Source organism: Mustela putorius, unplaced genomic scaffold (genome assembly GCF_011764305.1).
Source record: "Mustela putorius furo isolate JIRA1106 unplaced genomic scaffold, ASM1176430v1.1 tig00537227_pilon_pilon_pilon, whole genome shotgun sequence".
Classification (NCBI taxonomy): Eukaryota; Metazoa; Chordata; class Mammalia; order Carnivora; family Mustelidae; genus Mustela; species Mustela putorius.
In genome coordinates this window covers 17,172,061-17,190,243 of record NW_025422368.1, presented here as the reverse complement: position 1 = coordinate 17,190,243, position 18,183 = coordinate 17,172,061, and the positions used below count along the sequence as shown (strand labels likewise).

The window sequence follows — 18,183 nt, the reverse complement described above, 5'->3', positions numbered from 1 at the left end:
TGCTGGATTCTTTACGTGTGTCTCCCAGATGGCTTCAGAATGCTTTCCCTTCCTCTCATTCTTTAAAAACAGCTCTTTTACCAACATACAGCATTTTGATCTTTCTTTCCTGAATATATCATAAAAAGAGAGTTTTCCTTTCTCTTACTGTCCTTAAAAGGTTGAAGTTTATTTCCCAAGAGATGAAGTTGTCAGTACCACTACAAACTAAAACATTAAATGTAATGCAGGATTTTATTTTGAAAAGTTTGTTTCCTTTTTTATTTATTTTCTCTTCCACAACAAATAATTTAATGTAACAGTTACTGAGTCTTAAAATGGGTGCATTACAGGGTCATGCGAGCATTAGCTGAACGAATGACTGAAAATTTTTCTCCTGTTACTTTGATAAGAACTGCATCTTTTCTGATGCATTCAATACTTTAAGAAGGACTTGACCAGATGTCCTCTAAATTCCCCCCTAATCCTCAGATCCCACGATTCGAGGCTTCTGCAATTTTGTTGGAAGTACAAACATACTGAAGTTGACCTCATTCCAAAGCACAATAAGTTCATGACACGTTTTATTTAGAGGAAATTTCATTTATAACTATAGTACAAATAAGTTATAGGTATATAAAGATATTGAAATATGTTTATTTCCTATTTCCTTTCTTTATTCTGAGAAATTGCTTCTTCAGAGGGTGATTAAATTCATTTTAAAGTGGTTTATCTACTCATGCTGCGTATTTCCCCATTTGACATGTTAATCCCCTATCTTGCCAGATAACCCGTTGGTTATTTCCATCAGGTATAAACAAATGTTTCCAGTGACAGAAAGCCAGGGCAGTGACCTCCCATATGCCACACCATCATTAAGAATTCTTGACAAGGAAGCAGTCCTTTGGAACTCTTAGCAGAAATAGACAAAAAGGCTCCACTCAGCTTGTCAAATCTGATGACATGGGGAAGGATGGGACACATATTTTTTAAAAAAAAAAAAAAAAGCTTTTTGTGTGGACCTGAGATCAAAACTGATATTCAGCACACAAGGACCTCCCCCAGAGGTATCCAAAGATAGTAGAATAGTGAGGTTTTTGGTAAGCAGAGTGAACAAAGAAGGACATGCGGATCAAACCAGTCTATCTTGTCAGGTCACAGACCCACTCAATTTACTAAAATCTACCACATTAGTATGTCTCTCCATTGAGGCATGCTTTAGTCATTAGCTAATTCCAGTTTTCTTGCAGGAAGTGTTTCTTTGTAAAGAATCTAGGCTTTTAAGTAGGGAAGAAATAGAAACAATTACAAATAGAAATAGAAACTTAGCAATGTACGTTTATAAGGTCAAATCTTCAAATGCCGTGTCAGTCATAGCACATATACTGTGATACACAAATAAATCAGATGTACACAGATACCAATGCAGGCAACATTATTTTGACCTCCTTTTGTGTTTAATATTGAAGGCTCTACTAATGCATTAAAAAACACAGAAACTTTTGAACATCCATCAGTTATGTAGAGGAATAAAAAATGTTCCAAACATTATTCATCAAAGCTCTAGAAAAAGAAATGGTTTTTCTCTTCAGTATTTAAAAATTGGTATCTAACAATTTCATTTTGAACTAGGTTAGTATTCTGAGTCTTCTCCATTAAGCTCTTAAAATTAAAAGAATTTTGTCTTCTCAAGATAATAAAGACTTAAGTACACATTCAATTTGAAAATGGGCATTTATTTTTCTATTATACATCTCTGGCCAAAGGGAGCCGAAGGATTTTTTTCCTTCTTACTTTCTTATAGAAAACACTGTCAGATTTTTTTTTTTAAAAAAGGAAAATATAACAGAACTGTAGTTGAAAAGACTAATTTTACGTAAATGGTACTAATCATCGCTCAGTTAAAAGAACACTTTTAACAGATTCACTTCAACAGATGATGTCAATTTTTCAACACTAGTATATCCCATATCATTTCTGCATAGCCTTGACATATTTTTCCTCAACACAGTGTCTTCATTTTTTTGCTCTGTAATTTCCTTGACTTAAAATAATGGCTTGAGGAAGATCACATGAGATTTAGAGGCTCTCTAAGGTGGTATTTTTTAAATGTTGGGCAAAGTTGGGCTGATTGATAATAATTTATTAAATGAGCTGTTTTCAGTGCCCTGGGCTCATGCAGCAGTTTGAGAGGTTTTTATTTCCTTTTGTAGCTGAAGAGTATAGAGTCTGTTTTCTACCAGACCACTGAAGTTGCTGAAAAAGTCCAGGTAATAGATCATATTGAATCCTACTATTCTGGAGAGATTTGCATTTCATGGTGTTGTCATAGGGTAGGTATTTCCTTGAGCAAGACTATATTTAAGTGTTAGAGGGAACACGGAATTTTATAACCATAGTCGCTGTTCTCTGTGAGAAGATTTTTAAATTTGCTATGATCACTTCATTTCAATTTCGTTTTCTTAGAGTCATGCACACTCAATGTGACCTAAATTTCTTCAGTTCACTTCAAATCAGAAAAAAAAATTCAAGAGGATAAAAACAAGCACAAAGTAAACAAACATATAATTTTGCCATTAAATTTTCTCCTGCAAATATTTCTTGTCGTTTTCATTCTGTTTCAACACTGCAGAACAATACACTCATGGCCAATGGTGAAGCAATGTGCATATGAGAGACAAAATATAGAAACCAGGAAAGGACTATACGCATAAACCAAACTGTTAAAATCCTGGTAATAGGACCGTCTCCTTCTTTCCTTGTTTGTTGTTAATGCTCATTCCACATGAATTCGCATTTCGGTTCCGGGAGGCCCTGCACCGTGAATCCCGATCACAAGGACCACAGTCTGTGGAGGGTAAAAGTGAGGCTGTTGCCAGTGTCTACTGGTAGCAAACTTGAAAAAGTTTTCTGGAAGACTAATAAAATTATATTTTGCCTATATGTCTTCTGGATTCTGGGGACCTTGAAAATAGAAAAGGCTAAGAAACAGGGCATGCTCTTTTGAGGTTTCTTGGGCTGGGAAGTAGAAAAATAGGTGTTTTCCTTTGAGGCTTTTTTTTTGTGGCTGAGAATGGTGAGGTTGAGATTTCTGAGAGCACTTTTTCCTTTTCCTCAGTCTTTAAGGGAGTGGTAGGCTTTGGCAGTCCGGCTGTTGACAAAATCTGTCTTCTTAAACTGAGCCTTTGGAATAAACAAACAGAAATGTGAAAGGTAACAACATTGTCATACACGAAAATGGAGTTTTTAGTGCTGTGTCGCCTGGGGCAGACAAACAGGCCATTACGATGTGGCTGTTAACTGCAACCCAGACCTTTTTAGTGTTCTTACCTTCTTGTAGGCATTATGGAGCTCTGTGTGCGTCCACAGGGAATATAGGAGAACAGAAGCAGCTTTACTTGCTTTGTTGGAGCCATAACTGAAAAGAGGAAAAAGGCATTCCGAGATCAGGATGCTGTCTGTGGGCGTTCCGCAGATCTTTAACTGCTGCTGCTCGACAGCCAAGTCAGGACACTCACCATAACAAGAGAATTAGATGGTGAGCTTTGAAGGCCAGGGGCCACATTGGGTTTAAAAAAAAAAAAAAAAATTATTAAAAAAAAAATCTTAAAACCACTAGCACAGGCCAGCAAATAGTTTTTATAGAGCATATTCCTGATATTTACAAGGAATATATCCTTAGATTTCATAAATCCTTGGCTTATAGAATATAATTTATATATTTATATACATTATTTACATTTATTTATATTACATTAATAAATAAATCAAATATATTAAATATTATATACATGCTATTTATAGAATAGAAATATATTTGTACATTTATAATGCATATACATAGAATACAAATTCGGAAAAGCATGACTGAAAAATATATCTACCTTCTAGACTTAGTGATTCTACGAGAGTATGAGTAATATTTTTAAGTTAATATAATAAATTCTTATTGAAATATTTGTTACAATAGCTTCCAAATTTCTTTGTTTTTGTATGGAGTGAATGGAAAATGTACTCCCGTTATAAATCCAAGTCACTACAATACTGGACATTGTACTTAAGTTTTTTTCCTTCAATTTAAGAAAAAGACTTTATTTATTTGAGAGAGAAAGTGAGAAAGAGAGAGAATGAGCAGGGGGAGGGGGCAGAGGGAGAAGGAGACTCCTGGTGGAGAAGGGAGCCCAGCATGGGGCTGGATCCCAGGACCCTGGGAACATGACCTGGGCCAAAGGCAGATGCTTAACTGACTGAGCCTCCCAGACGTCCCTCTTCTTTATTTTTTAAGTAACCTCTACACCCAACATGAGGCTCAAACTCAAAACCCTGATCTCAGAAGTCACATGTTCCACCCACTGAGCTAGCCAGGTACCCCGACAATATACTTAGTTTTTGATGTTTTGCTTTTAAGTTTGTCCTAAAATGAGGTGGGTTGGGGGGTGAGGTAACTGGGTGATGGGCATTAAGGAAGGCACTTGAAGTAATGAACACTTGGGTGTTATATGCAACCGATGAATCACTACATTCTACCGCTGAAACTAACAATACACTATGTGTTAATTAAATTGAATTTAAATAAAAACAAAACAAAACATTTGTCCTAAACATCCTGTTTCTGGCTAAGGATCTATGCTTCCTTAGAGCTCTTTCTCTTCCATCAACTGAACAAGCACACAGCTGAGTTTTTTCTTTTAACAAAGAAACAAACGTTTAATTTTTCATGTCATAGGAGTTTACAAACAGGCAACCATGAACAGATAATGCAATACGGTATGGAAAAGCACATCTTGAGTTCATTCATTAGCTAAAAGCCTTTCTCTTCCATGCCAGTCTTGCATTAAGGGAAAATCAAATCAGCACTTTACAGATTTTTTTTAGTACTTCATGGACTTTTCAGAGTCACTTGCTAATACTGAAATACTAATAAATCCATGAAAACTATGGGTCTCTAATATTTAAAACTGGAAAATGTTTTTTGAATAGCAAGGGTTTGATATCACAGCTTCTTTATAAGTTGGTTGTTACTTGGAAATCATTTATTCAAAGAAAAAAATGTTATATATGGCAATTAATTTCCAGGCTAGCCCCTACATTACGGGTCAGCTATACAACACTTAGCAAGGAAGGAACAGCAGGCACAACTGGTAGAAGCTCCATGTTGATGATATATTTTTTTTTGAGCCAGGGCAAATGGACACTCAGGGCAAAAAAGAACAGAGTAGCACATCCCCATATATTGCTAAGCTATACTAAAAGTGAGGGTATATTCTCATGCACTTCTTATGCTCGATTACTCAAATAATGAAAATCATATGGTCTTAGGGAGATTTGCTTAGAAGCATGGATGACTACTTGAAAGTCATTTCTGTTTTATAGCAATCATTCGATCTTTCCATAAAGACTGAGCAACTGCTCTCTACCAGGTGAATATTCTGACTTGGGGAATTCTAACCAGCGCTCCTTTTAATCCTTTGACTCTGAATATGGTCTTCCTTCCCCATGAGGTTTGGGAATGGGACTGCAGCGTATAGGGGCCTATGTGAGTGGGGAAGGAGATGTGTGTTGACTCCAGGACCCCACAGACCCCTGTGCTTCCCCATGGGGCCAGGCACACATTCGTCTAGCAGGGGTGAAGTCCATGTGCTTTACCACTCATTAGAATTGGGGTATAACACTTCATCTCTTTCTTAGTTACTTACAAAAGTAACTTCTATTTAACAACTCAAACAATTCAGAATTGTATAAATAGAGAAAAAGATGCCCTCTTTGGATTCCATGCCTGTAAATTAACTAATAGTAATTAATTTCATTACACAACGTTTTTCATTCTCTTTATCACTTTTTTTTTAATGGAAAAAATTAAAAGACACAGGAACAGGGATGTGGGATGTCTACTGTAATTAGATCTCCTATTCTCAGAAGGGAATGAGAGATGGAAGAGATGTGATAGAGAAAACTGAGAAAGCAGGAATTTCTGATTACGTTGCCTCCTACTTCTTGTGTTATCACTGCTTTTTCTAAGGTACCTGGCGTGACACTAGGTCTAGATCTAAGTGAGGAAAGGAGCAGTCCCTTTGCTGCCCACTTTGGTGGGAAGGACTCTCACTTTGCTTATATTTTCCTGGTTTTAAATCACAGCTGTGGCTCTAGGAAACTAATTCATTAGGTCAATAAAAGGTTGCCATGTACTACCCAGAGAAATTATGGAGTTTGACTATCTGGATATTTTAGAAGTGAATGGGCAACTATTTGGCTTGGAGAATTCAGTTTTTCACTTGCTTGATTATCAAGAATTGAACCAGACCATCTGGCTCAACTTTACAATCTTGTTTTTTGGGCCATAATACTCATGGTTCTCAATGTGTGGACATTCAAAACTAGATGTCATATGGGAGGGATGGTGAGGAATAGGGAGATAACCAACAGGCAGATACTATAAGACTTACACATCGCCTGAGCTGATGGTCATGATTTTCTGCAGGCCTCCAGTGTTCAGAAGATCCCGTGCATTCTGGTAACTATTTTGGATTATATTGTTCAGAGTGTAGCAGGCAGAGGCTGTAGTCTCAATGAGAAGATCAGTACTCGGGGCTGTGTCAGGAATTATGGAAACCAAATCAGGCAAAGTTTCTTTGGCTACAAAAAGAAAAAAATCAACATTTGATTAGAAGGATTATTCCTTAATCTCAAGATCCCAACACATTTTGGGTAAAAAACATTTTTAAAAGAAACACAACTAGTTAATGAACATATGGAAAGACGTAATCTCTGATACTCAAATTTTAAAAAGATCTTTCTTACTTCTTTTTCTAAGATTTTTTTCTGTTTATTTGACAGAGAGAGATCATTAGCAAGCAGAGAGAGAGGCAGAGAGAGAGGGGGAAGCAGGCTCCCTGCTGAGTAGAGAGTCGGATGTGGGGCTCGATCCCAGGACCCTGAGATCATGACCCAAGCTGAAGGCAGAGGCCTTAACCCACTGAGCCATCCAGGCACCCCTTAAAAAGATTCTTAAATGGTGATTTTTAAAAAACATTTATTTGAGAGAGAGAGAGAGAGAGAGCATGTGGGCAAAGGGACCTGTGAGTGGAGGGGAGGGAGACTCCCCAGCATACTCTCTGCTGAGCAGGGAGTCCAATGTGGGGCTCGATCCCATGACCCTGAGAGTGACTTAAGCTGAAATCAAGAGTTGGATGCTCAAACAAATTAGCCACCCAAGTGCCCCCCAAAAGATGGTATTCTCTTCTCAGTACATTGGAATTCTTTTGGCAGAAATGACAATGATAATTTAACAGAAGTGTCAAGAATTTAAAATTTTTTCACATTCTTTGATTCAGTAATTGCACTTCTAGAAATTAATCCTAAAGACATTTACTTTAAAAACAGAAAAAGCCGTATGCAGAGGTTTTTATTATAGTATTATATATAAGTGAAAAATTATAAAAAGCTTACATAACTTAATAATAGGAATATGATTTTCTAAAACACATCTGCAAAGATTATATATCTCAAAAATATTTGTGAAACATGTATAATAAAATATTTATATTAGTATTCTGTGTGAAAGTTAAGTACAGTTATTTATGAAGAATATATAATATAAAATATTTAAAAAAGAATATATAATAACATTTGGAAAGAAAATATTCAAAAGAAACCTGAGAAGAAATACATTAAAATGTTAACAAGACTTGTTTTTTGACAATAGTATTGATGGTGACCTAAAAATTTTTTTCAAAAAAATTATTTGTATTGCTTAGTTTCTTCAGTGCACAAATAATACTATTATTAAAAAAAAAAAAGGCAACACTTTTAAATTTATGTTTTCACTCTATATGTAAGTTCTAGGTTGTAGGGTTTTAATTTGTGTTTTTTTGGTGGTAACAAAAGAGGTATTACTATTTGATGATTTGACTATAACTTGTCAAATATATTGGTATATATTTTGGGCAATATAGATATATACTTGATTTTTTGCAATGATTCTTTTCATGTGTATTTTCTTCTTTTTCTCTTACTACTTGGGACCCTTCTTCAATGATAGAGAGCAAGCGCCTGTTGCTCTTCACAGCTCTTTAATACGGTGTTGTGTTTATCATGGTTGTAAAACAAATACTTCTGCTTTGTTTTGTTGTTTCTTCATCTGAGTTTATGTGTCATGATGAAGCGCACTCCTTTCTCTAGGGCACTGCATTGTAATCAGTCATGTGCTGTCTGAGTTCCAAAGGAGGCTATGGGTTCCTGAAGACAATCATCACATTTACTCTGGACTCCAGCTTTGAGTGCTATGTCTAAAACAGAGACAGATGCAATAAAAGGACTGAGCAACTTATCATCCTTTGATAATATGTGGACCTGACTGACAGGAAGGACACACCTTCTGCTCAAAGACCTGAGCTCTGGTTTTCACTGTTGTTGAAGCATCGAGGCACAGTGTTCAGAGCTCAGAGCTCAGGCTCTAAAGTCAGACTTTTCGTTTCAGTCCTGTCTCTCCCCTCTGTGGCTATGTGGTCTGGGCAAGCTACTTAACCTCTCCATGCTGTGTTTCTTCAATCTGTAAAATGGGGGAATAATAGTATCTACTTCACAGGGTTGGTAATATACATACATACATAAATGCATACACGTAACATTAGGAAAGAAAATAAGCAAAAGAAACCTGAAAAGAAAGAGCATATGTATGTATGCATATGTACGTACACACATGACTGGGCCTGAATAAATATATTTTGGGACAATTAAAATGGGATCTTTAATAATGAAATATAAAATTAAAGGCCTTCTCATGTTATTGGGAGAGTTGCAGCTCAATGTCTTGTTGCTGAGGGAGATTTTATTTAATCCTTAAACTCAATGTCTTAAAAAGCCAAGGCATTAGTTGGATGTCAGAAAACATCTGTAAATATGAGTAAATGGGAATTGAGAATCTCAAGATGTGTCCAAATACTTCCTTATAAATACATTATTTTATCTGATCCTTGAAGTAGTGATTATTAATCTCATTCTGGTTAGAGCAGTTCAATGACTAGCCAAGGTGGTGTAAGTGACAAAGTGGCCTTGTAGGACGCAGATCCGTGTCTTCTGCATGAGCTCTAATACTCTGTCACCATACCAAGTGTGCCTATCTTTAAATTTGTAAGAAAATATATTTTTAAAAAAAATTTTATTTGTTTATTTGAGAGAGAGTACATGCCTGAGCTGGGGGGGTGGGGCAGAAGGAGAAGCAGGCTCCCGGACGAGCAGAGAGCTGCCTGTGGGGCTCGATCCCTGCACCCTGGGATCATGATCTAAGCTGAAGGCAGATGCTTGACCAACTGAGCCACCCAGGCACCCCAAGAAAATAAAAGTTTTAAGTTTATTTCTGTAAATCCACGTAATACGTGAGGATTTCATTCCAAGTCATCATATGGAATGTTTTAGTCTAGAAGTCTCTCATGAGAAACACGATTCATGTATTTTAAACTGATTTTCATTTATTCCTGGCTATGACTACTCTGAATCAAGATGGGTCCTGTCACTCAAATTATTTATCTGACATAAAGCTGACTTGGAACTTAAAAATTGCATTTATCTTGTAGAACCCTCTTCTCGATACTGTCCTTGAAATGAGTAGGGTTTTATTGGTGGGTCATCTTATGAAAGCAAGGGGCTACATAGAAATAAAGCTACAAATATATGACCAATTAATCTTCGACAAAGGAGGTAAGAATATGCCATGGGAAAATACCAGTCTCTTCAACAAATGGTGTTAGGAAAACTGGACAGCAACATGCAAAAAATGAAAGTGAAAGTGGACCACTTCCTTACACCATACACAAAAATAAGATCGATTAAATATCCATAAAATTACTTCAAGAGAGGACAGGTAGTAATTTCTCTGACATTGACTGTAGCAGCATTTTTCTAGATCTCTTGCCTGCAGCAAGGGAAACCGAGCAGAAGTAAACTGTTGGGACTACATCAAATGAGAAAGCTTCTGTTCAGCAAAAAACAACAAATAAAACTAAAAGACAACCTATTGAATGGAAGGAGATAGTTGCAAATGACATATCTGATAAAGGGTCATTATCCAAAATATATGAACAACTTATACAACCCAACACCAAAAACCAAATAATCCAATTAAAAAATGGGCAGAAGACAAGAACAGATGTTTCTCCAAAGAAAACAGATGGCCAACAGACACATGAAAAGATGCTCATCATCACTTATCGTCAAGAAAATGCAAATCAAAACCACTATGAGATATCACCTCACACCTGTCAGATGGCTAAAATAAAAAAAAAAAGAAAAAACTCAAGAACCAAGTGTTGGCAAGAATATGGAGAAAAAGGAATCCTTGTACACTGTTGGTGGGAATGCAAACTGGTGCACCACTGTAGAGGACAGCATGGAAATTCCTCAAAAACTTAAAAATAGGACTACCCTACCATCCAGTAATTGCACTACTGAGTATTTACCCAAAGAACATGAAAACACTAATTCAAAGGGATACATGCACCCCTATGTTTTACTGCAGCATTATTTACAATAACCAAATTATAGAAGCAGCCCAAGTGTGTATTATATGGACTATCATTCCACCATAAAAAAAGAATGAAATCTTGTTATTTGCAAAAACATGATTGGAACTAAGTGAAATAAGTCACTCAAGGAAAGACAAATACCATATGATTTCACTCATATGTGGAATTCTTTTTTTTTTTTTAAAGATTTTATTTATTTGAGAGTGAGAGAGAGAGAGAGATCGCACAAGCAGGGGGAACAGCAGAGGGTGAGGAAGAGCGGTCTCTGTGCTGAATAGGGAACCTGATATGGGGCTCAACCCCAGGAACCCAGGATCACGACCTGAGGCAAAGGCAGATGCTTAACTGACTAAGCCACACAGGTACCCCTCATAAATAGAATTTAAGAAACAAAATAAACAAAGGGCAAAAAAAAGGCAGTTAAAAAAACAGGCTCTTATCTGCAGAGAACAAACTGATGGTTACCAGAGGGGTAGTTGGTGAGGGAAATGCATGAAATACGCGAAGGGGATTAAGAGTACAGATACTGGGCACCTGGGTGGCTCAGTGGGTTAAAGCCTCTGCCTTCGGCTCAGGTCATGATCCCAGGGTCCTGGGATTGAGCCCCACAATGGGCTCTCTGCTCAGAGGGGAGCTTGCTTCCCCCCGCCCCCCACCCCCGCCTGCCCTTCTGCCTACTTGTGATCTCTGTCAAATAAATAAACAAAATCTTAAAAAAAAAAAAAAGAGTACAGATAACTGTGATGAGCCCTGAGTAATGTATAGACTTGATGAATCACTGCACTGTACACCTGAAACAAATGACACTGCATGTTAACTACACTAGAATTAAAATTTTAAAAATTACAAAGAATCCAATGAAGATGATCTCATTGGAATTTTATGAATACAAGCCTCACTACAATAACAGACTCCATAAAATAAATTGAACAAAACTAGACTTTTGGTGCAAACTACCTCATTAGTGAGAGGATGTGGATGAGGCCGGTCATAATAAATTCTGATGTGACTGTCCGATAATGGTCCTTTGCAGCTATTCCATAATACAGGACATGGCCAGATCTGTTTAACAAAACACTGGTCCTCTCGATAATGTTCAGTGGGCATCACCTACAGTATACAGGGCACTTTAGTTAAGAGGACCAGTAAAATGATCAACTGGAATACAGACATTGGAAAAGAAACTTTCCTCTCTTTCCCTCTCTCCCTTCCTTCCCTTTCTTCTTTCCTTTGTTTCCTTCCATTTTATGTGTCTACAGGCGGTGTTAAACGCACGTCATATACAAGTTATAAAAGAGGAACTCTTAGAGATCGAGGAGACTAATATTGCTGCGTGTGCTATCAAGACATTCCTCTAGGTTTGGCCAAGAGTTAGAAATCAGGACTGAGACAAACTTGAGTACACGTTCCCACAGTTTCTAAAACATGTCTGAAATGTAGTGAAAAATTTGTCCAAAGTTCAGTGATTCTATGTCATTTTGAATGTTTACTTTTGTTAAAACTAATTCTAATGATTTATTGGCCACTAGATGTTGTATGACCCAATTTTAATATCATTTATTCATTTTTCTGTCTAAACTTTCATCTGTTTATAGGCATAGAGAGATGTCTGGAAAGATATTCACCTAAGGTTAACAAGAGTTGTTTTCTGAGTGATAAGAGGAAGTATTTTTGCTTTATTTGTGGTGCTTTTCTTAATTGCTTGAATTTTTAAAATGAGCATATATCTTTAAAAAAATTAAAGTTGTTCTTTAATAAAACCATCCAAAACAATGATTTTCCATTTATCTAGCTTCTGGTTGAAAGTGACAAATACAGGAAGAGAAGTCACATTGTTAAACCATTAAATATTAAGAGGAGAAAAAGTATAAATATTATAATTATCCAGGGGAGCCAACAAAATTTGAGATGCAATGTATCAAAGCCAGAACTCACTCAAAGTAGGCTAACAAAGAAAATAAATAAACATTAAGTATAGTGTAACACAAAAAAACCTTGACTCTGCCAAGACCATTTCCTGCTCAACTGAAGAATTAAATAGAGTGTTTATTTATTAAAAAAAAAAAAAAAAAAAAAAAGTGAAGTGTGAGGCTACATTTGTATCTTTCCAACAGTTTAGAGGATGGTAGAACACTGGAACAACAGTATTTTGCCCTGAAGGCACGTGTATAATGGGTTGAGCACAAGTTACCTCCATCAGCACTGTTTAAAGATAGAGCCATCTATCCTTTGTGGGGGAAAAAAGTCAAAGGATAATATACCTGATTAAAGTGCAGCACAAAAGTCCACAAAGGACAATGAGGAGAACACTTTCATATTTTTCAGAGCGCCTAGGGCAAGGTTTCTTTTAGATTCATGCAAAGTTTCCAGGCTCTCTCTGTATTTATAATGGGCAGGAAACCATTTATGAAACTGCCTGTCCAATATCGTGCTGCTGGCTGGCTTTGGAAATGACATTAGTAAAACAATAACCACAGACTTCAGTATCTCTGGTGCTGTGTGTCTGTGTGTGTATTCCAAACTACTAATCCAATTCACTAAAACAAAAAAAGAATTTGTGTATAATTTTAGTGGAAGATTGTGAAAAACTGAATTCTGAGTTGTCAGGAATGACTGATTTATGGAGCATTAGGAAACATGATTGATTTTGGCGTTATCTTCCTATTGTCTCATTTTATAGTATTTGACTTAATTCAAACATTCATCAGACATTTCTGTGTAGAAAGCAAAGGAACAAAACATTTTATTATTTGATAGTGTAATATAGTTATCTTTGTCAATAATACAGACTCTCAAAAAAGGAGCAAATACTTCATTGTATTCATTTTAAAACTGTCCATGCCAATTTTTTTTTTTTTAAAGATTTTATTTATTTGACACAGAGAGAGAAATCACAAGTAGGCAGAGAGGCAGGCAGAGAGAGAGAGGGGGGAGGAAGCGGGCTCCCTGCAGAGCAGAGAGCCTGATGCGGGGCTCGATCCCAGGACCCCGGGATCATAACCTGAGCCGAAGGCAGAGGCTTTAACCCACTGAGCCACCCAGGCGCCCCTTTTTTTTTAATCTAAAAAATTTTGGGGCTCCTGAGTGGCTCAGTGGTCATGATCTGAGAGTCCTGGGATCAAGCCCCACATCGGGCTCTCTGCTCAGCAGGGAGTCTGCTTCCCCCTCCCTCTCTCTGCCTGCCTCTCTGCCTACTTGCGATCTGTCAAATAAATAAATAAATAAATAAATAAATAATCTTTAAAAAAAATTTTAAATTTAAATTCAATTTAACTAACATATAGTGTATTATCCGCTTTAGTGTCTTATTAGGTTTGCTTCCTTCTCTGTTTTTATCTTATTTTTGTTTTCCTTCCCCTTGATCCTCTGTCTTATTTCTCAAATTCCTCTTATCAGAGAGATCGTATGAAAATTGTCTTTCTCTGATTGACTTACTTCGCTTAGCATAATCCCCTCTAGTTCCATCACACTGTTGCAAATGTATGCCAATTCGGTATATATTCAATGACTCCACCTTTCTGCCTTTTTTGCACAACCGTCCATTTTTTTTTCTAGTGCAACAGGGACCAAACTTCTAAAGGGAAGACCACTGTGTGTATATTTTCCACGTTTTAGAAGAGCAGTGCTTAAGCAGTCTGAACTAACCGCGCAGGTTAAAAAGGCTCCATCGACTGCTGAGCCGAAGGCTTTTGAAAAACATCACACATGTTACCTACCTTGTTAATTTCTCTTCCATAGTAATTAGAACAATTTAAAAAATGCTGAATATTAAGAAAATCCCTATTTGAGACCCAGGGAGAAAGCCTACCTTGATGCTTGGGTGCAAAAGCCAGGTCTATCACATTTCAGTAGAAAATGTGATAAAGACAATGGTTCACTGCATTTGTATTTTCAATATGTATTCACAACATCCAGACACGTTTGCTGACTCACCAATTTCATTCTGTAGAGAAAGATTCCGAGACAAATTTCTCAGCAGGGAGACCGCCGTCTTTTTCACACTTGGATCACCGATATGCAGCATCTTGCGGGTGTGCTGAAGGCCATTTTCCTTCTGGACAACTGTCTGAGCTACTGACGTCGGCATCTGTTGCATGAGGCATGTCTTATTAATACTATTGCATTAACATCACACGATAATATCAAGTTTCTATAGATTACTAGAGACTGAGCAAGATGTTTTGAAAACTAGGGCTGTGGTGAAACTAGTCTGAAGAGATTTCCTTTAAATTCTTATTACACTTTCAGGGGTGCCTGGGTGGCTCAGTCCATTAAGTGTCTGCGTTCAGCTCGGATCATGATCCCGGGGTACTGGAATCGAGTCCTGTGTGGGGCTCCCTGCTCAGTGGGGAATCTGCTTTTCCCTCTCCTTCTCTTTCCTGCTCATGCTCTCTCTCTATCAAATAAATAAATAAAATAAAATAAAAATTCTTACTATGTTTTTAATTTTGTTACAGGATTAAAAAAACAGTTTATTTGGTATTTTTAAAGAGAATATTGGATTTGGCAAGTTGCTATATTTTTGTACGTTTATAAATAATAAAACCTGTCTTTTCCTTTCCTTCCTCTTTATTCACATTTTCAGCTCAGCATCATGAAAAGGATATAAGGACGATGTTTTAGAATCAAACATGAGTGTCAAGAAACTAGTTGCATGTTTTCCCTTTCTCTATTTTCTTGAACTATTTGCTTAATTGATATTTCAGTGCATTTGTAGGTTGTTGCCTTGGTCACCTTCTTGCTCACATTTTGGCACTTTTTGTATTTTTAATAAACTTATTCATTTCTACAGAGCCAACTTACTCTGAAAAGAGATGTAGGGCTTTTAAAGAATGCATGGCTAGTTAGATTACCCTAATTCTATGTTCTCAATCAGAGGCTGTATGTGCAAATCTTATTTGGAATCAAGCTGGCCACCTACTTTCAGGGGGTCTGAGTACTGACCAGAACCTTCCAAGCATCAATAAACCTCTAATATTGGGGTTTGTGTCTGCAACTTTATAGTTTTGTATCTGAAGCTAACTTCAGGCCACCTGCCAGAAATTCCTATAATTCTTGACCATTGTTAAGGGTGACTATCTTCTCTGTTTATCTTATCTAAACACTGCTTATTTCCCCCACCTCCTGCAGATGCTCTCCTTACATTCACCACTCTACTTTGTAGAACAGGGGTTCTTAATATAGGGCCTAGGATAGGTTTCAGGGAGGGAACAGGAGGTCCTTAAAACTATTTTTGTATTGGGGCACCTGGTTGGCTCAGTTGGTGGACCTGCAGCTCTTGATCTTGGGGCTGTGAGTTCAAGCCCCACGCTGGGTACAGAGAGTAGTTAAAAATAAAAAAAATTCATAAAAAAAAAGGAAGTCTATTTTTGTGTTTATAATAAACTTTCTCAGGGAAAGGATATATAACTTTTATTAGATACTCAAAGTATCCACACTCCAAAGAAGTTTAACACTCATTATTTTCGAATGTTTTGTTGGAAACCAGTTACACTTTGTTTTTCACTAATTTGTTGAACATTCCATTAAAGTATTTGCTCCAATCTGAGATGAATCTTTCCTCTGTAGCCATCCGGAGAGGAGGCTACTTATTCTCTACCACTCCTGTGACTTGGGTACAGAGGTAGGTTGGCATTCCTTTCTCTTCCCAGTGTCCTGTCTAGATAATGTCTTCCCAAACATGCAAAAGCTCTGCTCTTCTGAGTCCTGTAGGGTTTCCTTTGTCATCTCAAGGCCTACTGGTCCTTTCCCAACATCTACTGGAGGCTTCAGAGCCTGGCTGGGAGACTTCTCCATCTCTTGTTCACTGTAGATGAGGACATTAATTACATCATAGTTCCTAGACTTCCTAAATGTCACTGACCTCCATCTCTCCTACACATGAGCCAATCAATTCCACAGTCATACAGAACCTGTATTCACCCCAAAATATCTGGAGTCTGAAAACATAAACTCCAGTGTTAGACTCTGAATGCAACCTCCTGTACTTTTTTGCTCTCTCTCCCTCACTCCTACCATATTTCTTCCTCAGCCGCATCAAGAACTCCAGTGCCTTTATGTCAACCCTTACTCCCCACACCTAAAGTTGTCAATCCTCTCTGCCTTACCTTTCTTTCTCATTTAGACTAAGGTAAATGAACCAACACATCAAAAACTATCTTTCAATACCCTTCACTCTCTGTCATTCCAGCTTATTTCCACCCATCCATTAAAACTACAAAACTGATTTTACACCGGGCGACCAAACAGAGTAAATAGTGCAGTTGTGGAATGGTATTTCTGCAAATTTATGGTCTCTAGTCTTCACTAGGAACCAAATGTTGCCAGTCAACTTTTTAAAATGCCAGTTCGGGCTTCAAAGCCTTACACCAGAATGATCCTCCTAAAATTCAATCTTATTATATTCTACCTCAGGATTAAGCCCTGTAATGACTCTCCATTGTCTCCAGAATGATGTTCAGTTGTCTTCAGATGGCCTGGCATACACTTTCCTTTCTTTCCTTATCATTACTCCCTAATTCTCTGGGTTACAACTATACTAAATTGCAATCTCTCTTATTAGAACATAAGCTCCTTTGAAGGAGGATATGGATCTTATCTGCTCTTTTTTCCCCTTCAGGGCTTTGTATGGTACCTAGAACATGAGAGATCCTATGTAAATGTTTACTGAATTCAACTATATGAACAATACGTTATCAAGTTTTCCCAAAGATTTATTATCATCTCAGGAGATCGAGATGGATTAAAAAGTTACAAGATATTGATTCCTTAAAATTTTTAAGACCTAAGATGCTTTTAAAATTAAAATCTTGCTTTCTATATCATCTATACCACTTAATGATATATTCTTATATATAATAAAGCACTTTGATGTTAGGATATAAAAAAGATCATTGAACATATAAGACCCGATGAAGTCTGGAACCTCAAATGATGTTTAATCAACCAGGATTGAAAGCACAGCGTATTAGTCTTATTGATTCTGATTCACTGAGGGAAATGATAAAGTCCAAAGTGATACGGTTTTTACAATCTGCTCAAAAAGGAAAGTAAATAGATCTACCAAATAGAGATTTTTTTATATTCCAGCTCTAGGGAATATGTGACAATGACTATTAATTAGTTGGTCAGCTACTTGCAAATAGTACTTCTAGTTCATATTGTCCTGATTACTAATGAGGTTTTTAAGCATCTCTTCAAGTGTTTATTGGCCATTTCTATATTATTCTTTGTTCAAGTCTCTTGTCCGCTTTTCTATTAGGTTAGCTTTGGACTGTTAACTTGATGAGTTTTCTTAAGTTTCCTAGACACCAACCTTTGTTACTTATGTATCTTGCAAAAATCTTTTTCTGCTCTGTGGTTTTGCCTTCTTACTGTCTTAATGTATTTTGATAGCATAACAGTGTAAGTTGTTAATTTTAAGGTAGTCAATTTATAAAATACACACTTGATAGTACTACTTTTTGCATTCGCTTTTAAAAATTTTCCCCTTCCAGGTTATGAGGATATTCTTCCTCGAATACCAGAAACGAGCTTTACTGTCTTGTCTTTCATATTTAAATCTCACTGATGCTAGAAATTGCTTTCTAGTAAGGTCTGAGGCTAAGGGATATATATATATATATATTTTTTTTTTTTTTTCCCAAGCAGGTATTAAATGTTTTTAAAGTGTTTTAGAAATTTG

The 18,183-nt window shown here is 36.8% G+C and overlaps 1 protein-coding gene across 1 annotated transcript in view; it reads right to left on the bottom strand.

Moving 5' to 3' along the window:
- Positions 1-545: 545 nt before the first annotated feature.
- Positions 546-18,183, bottom strand: part of PKP2 (plakophilin 2) — a 91,107-nt gene continuing 73,469 nt past the window's right edge. Inside the window, exons 10-13 of the mRNA XM_004771822.3 lie at positions 14,433-14,586; positions 6,423-6,612; positions 3,310-3,397; positions 546-3,162 (exon numbers count right to left, since the gene is read on the bottom strand). Coding sequence (XP_004771879.1) covers positions 3,094-3,162; positions 3,310-3,397; positions 6,423-6,612; positions 14,433-14,586 — 501 coding nt within the window. The 3' untranslated portion in view covers positions 546-3,093. The remainder of the gene's footprint in view (positions 3,163-3,309; positions 3,398-6,422; positions 6,613-14,432; positions 14,587-18,183) is intronic.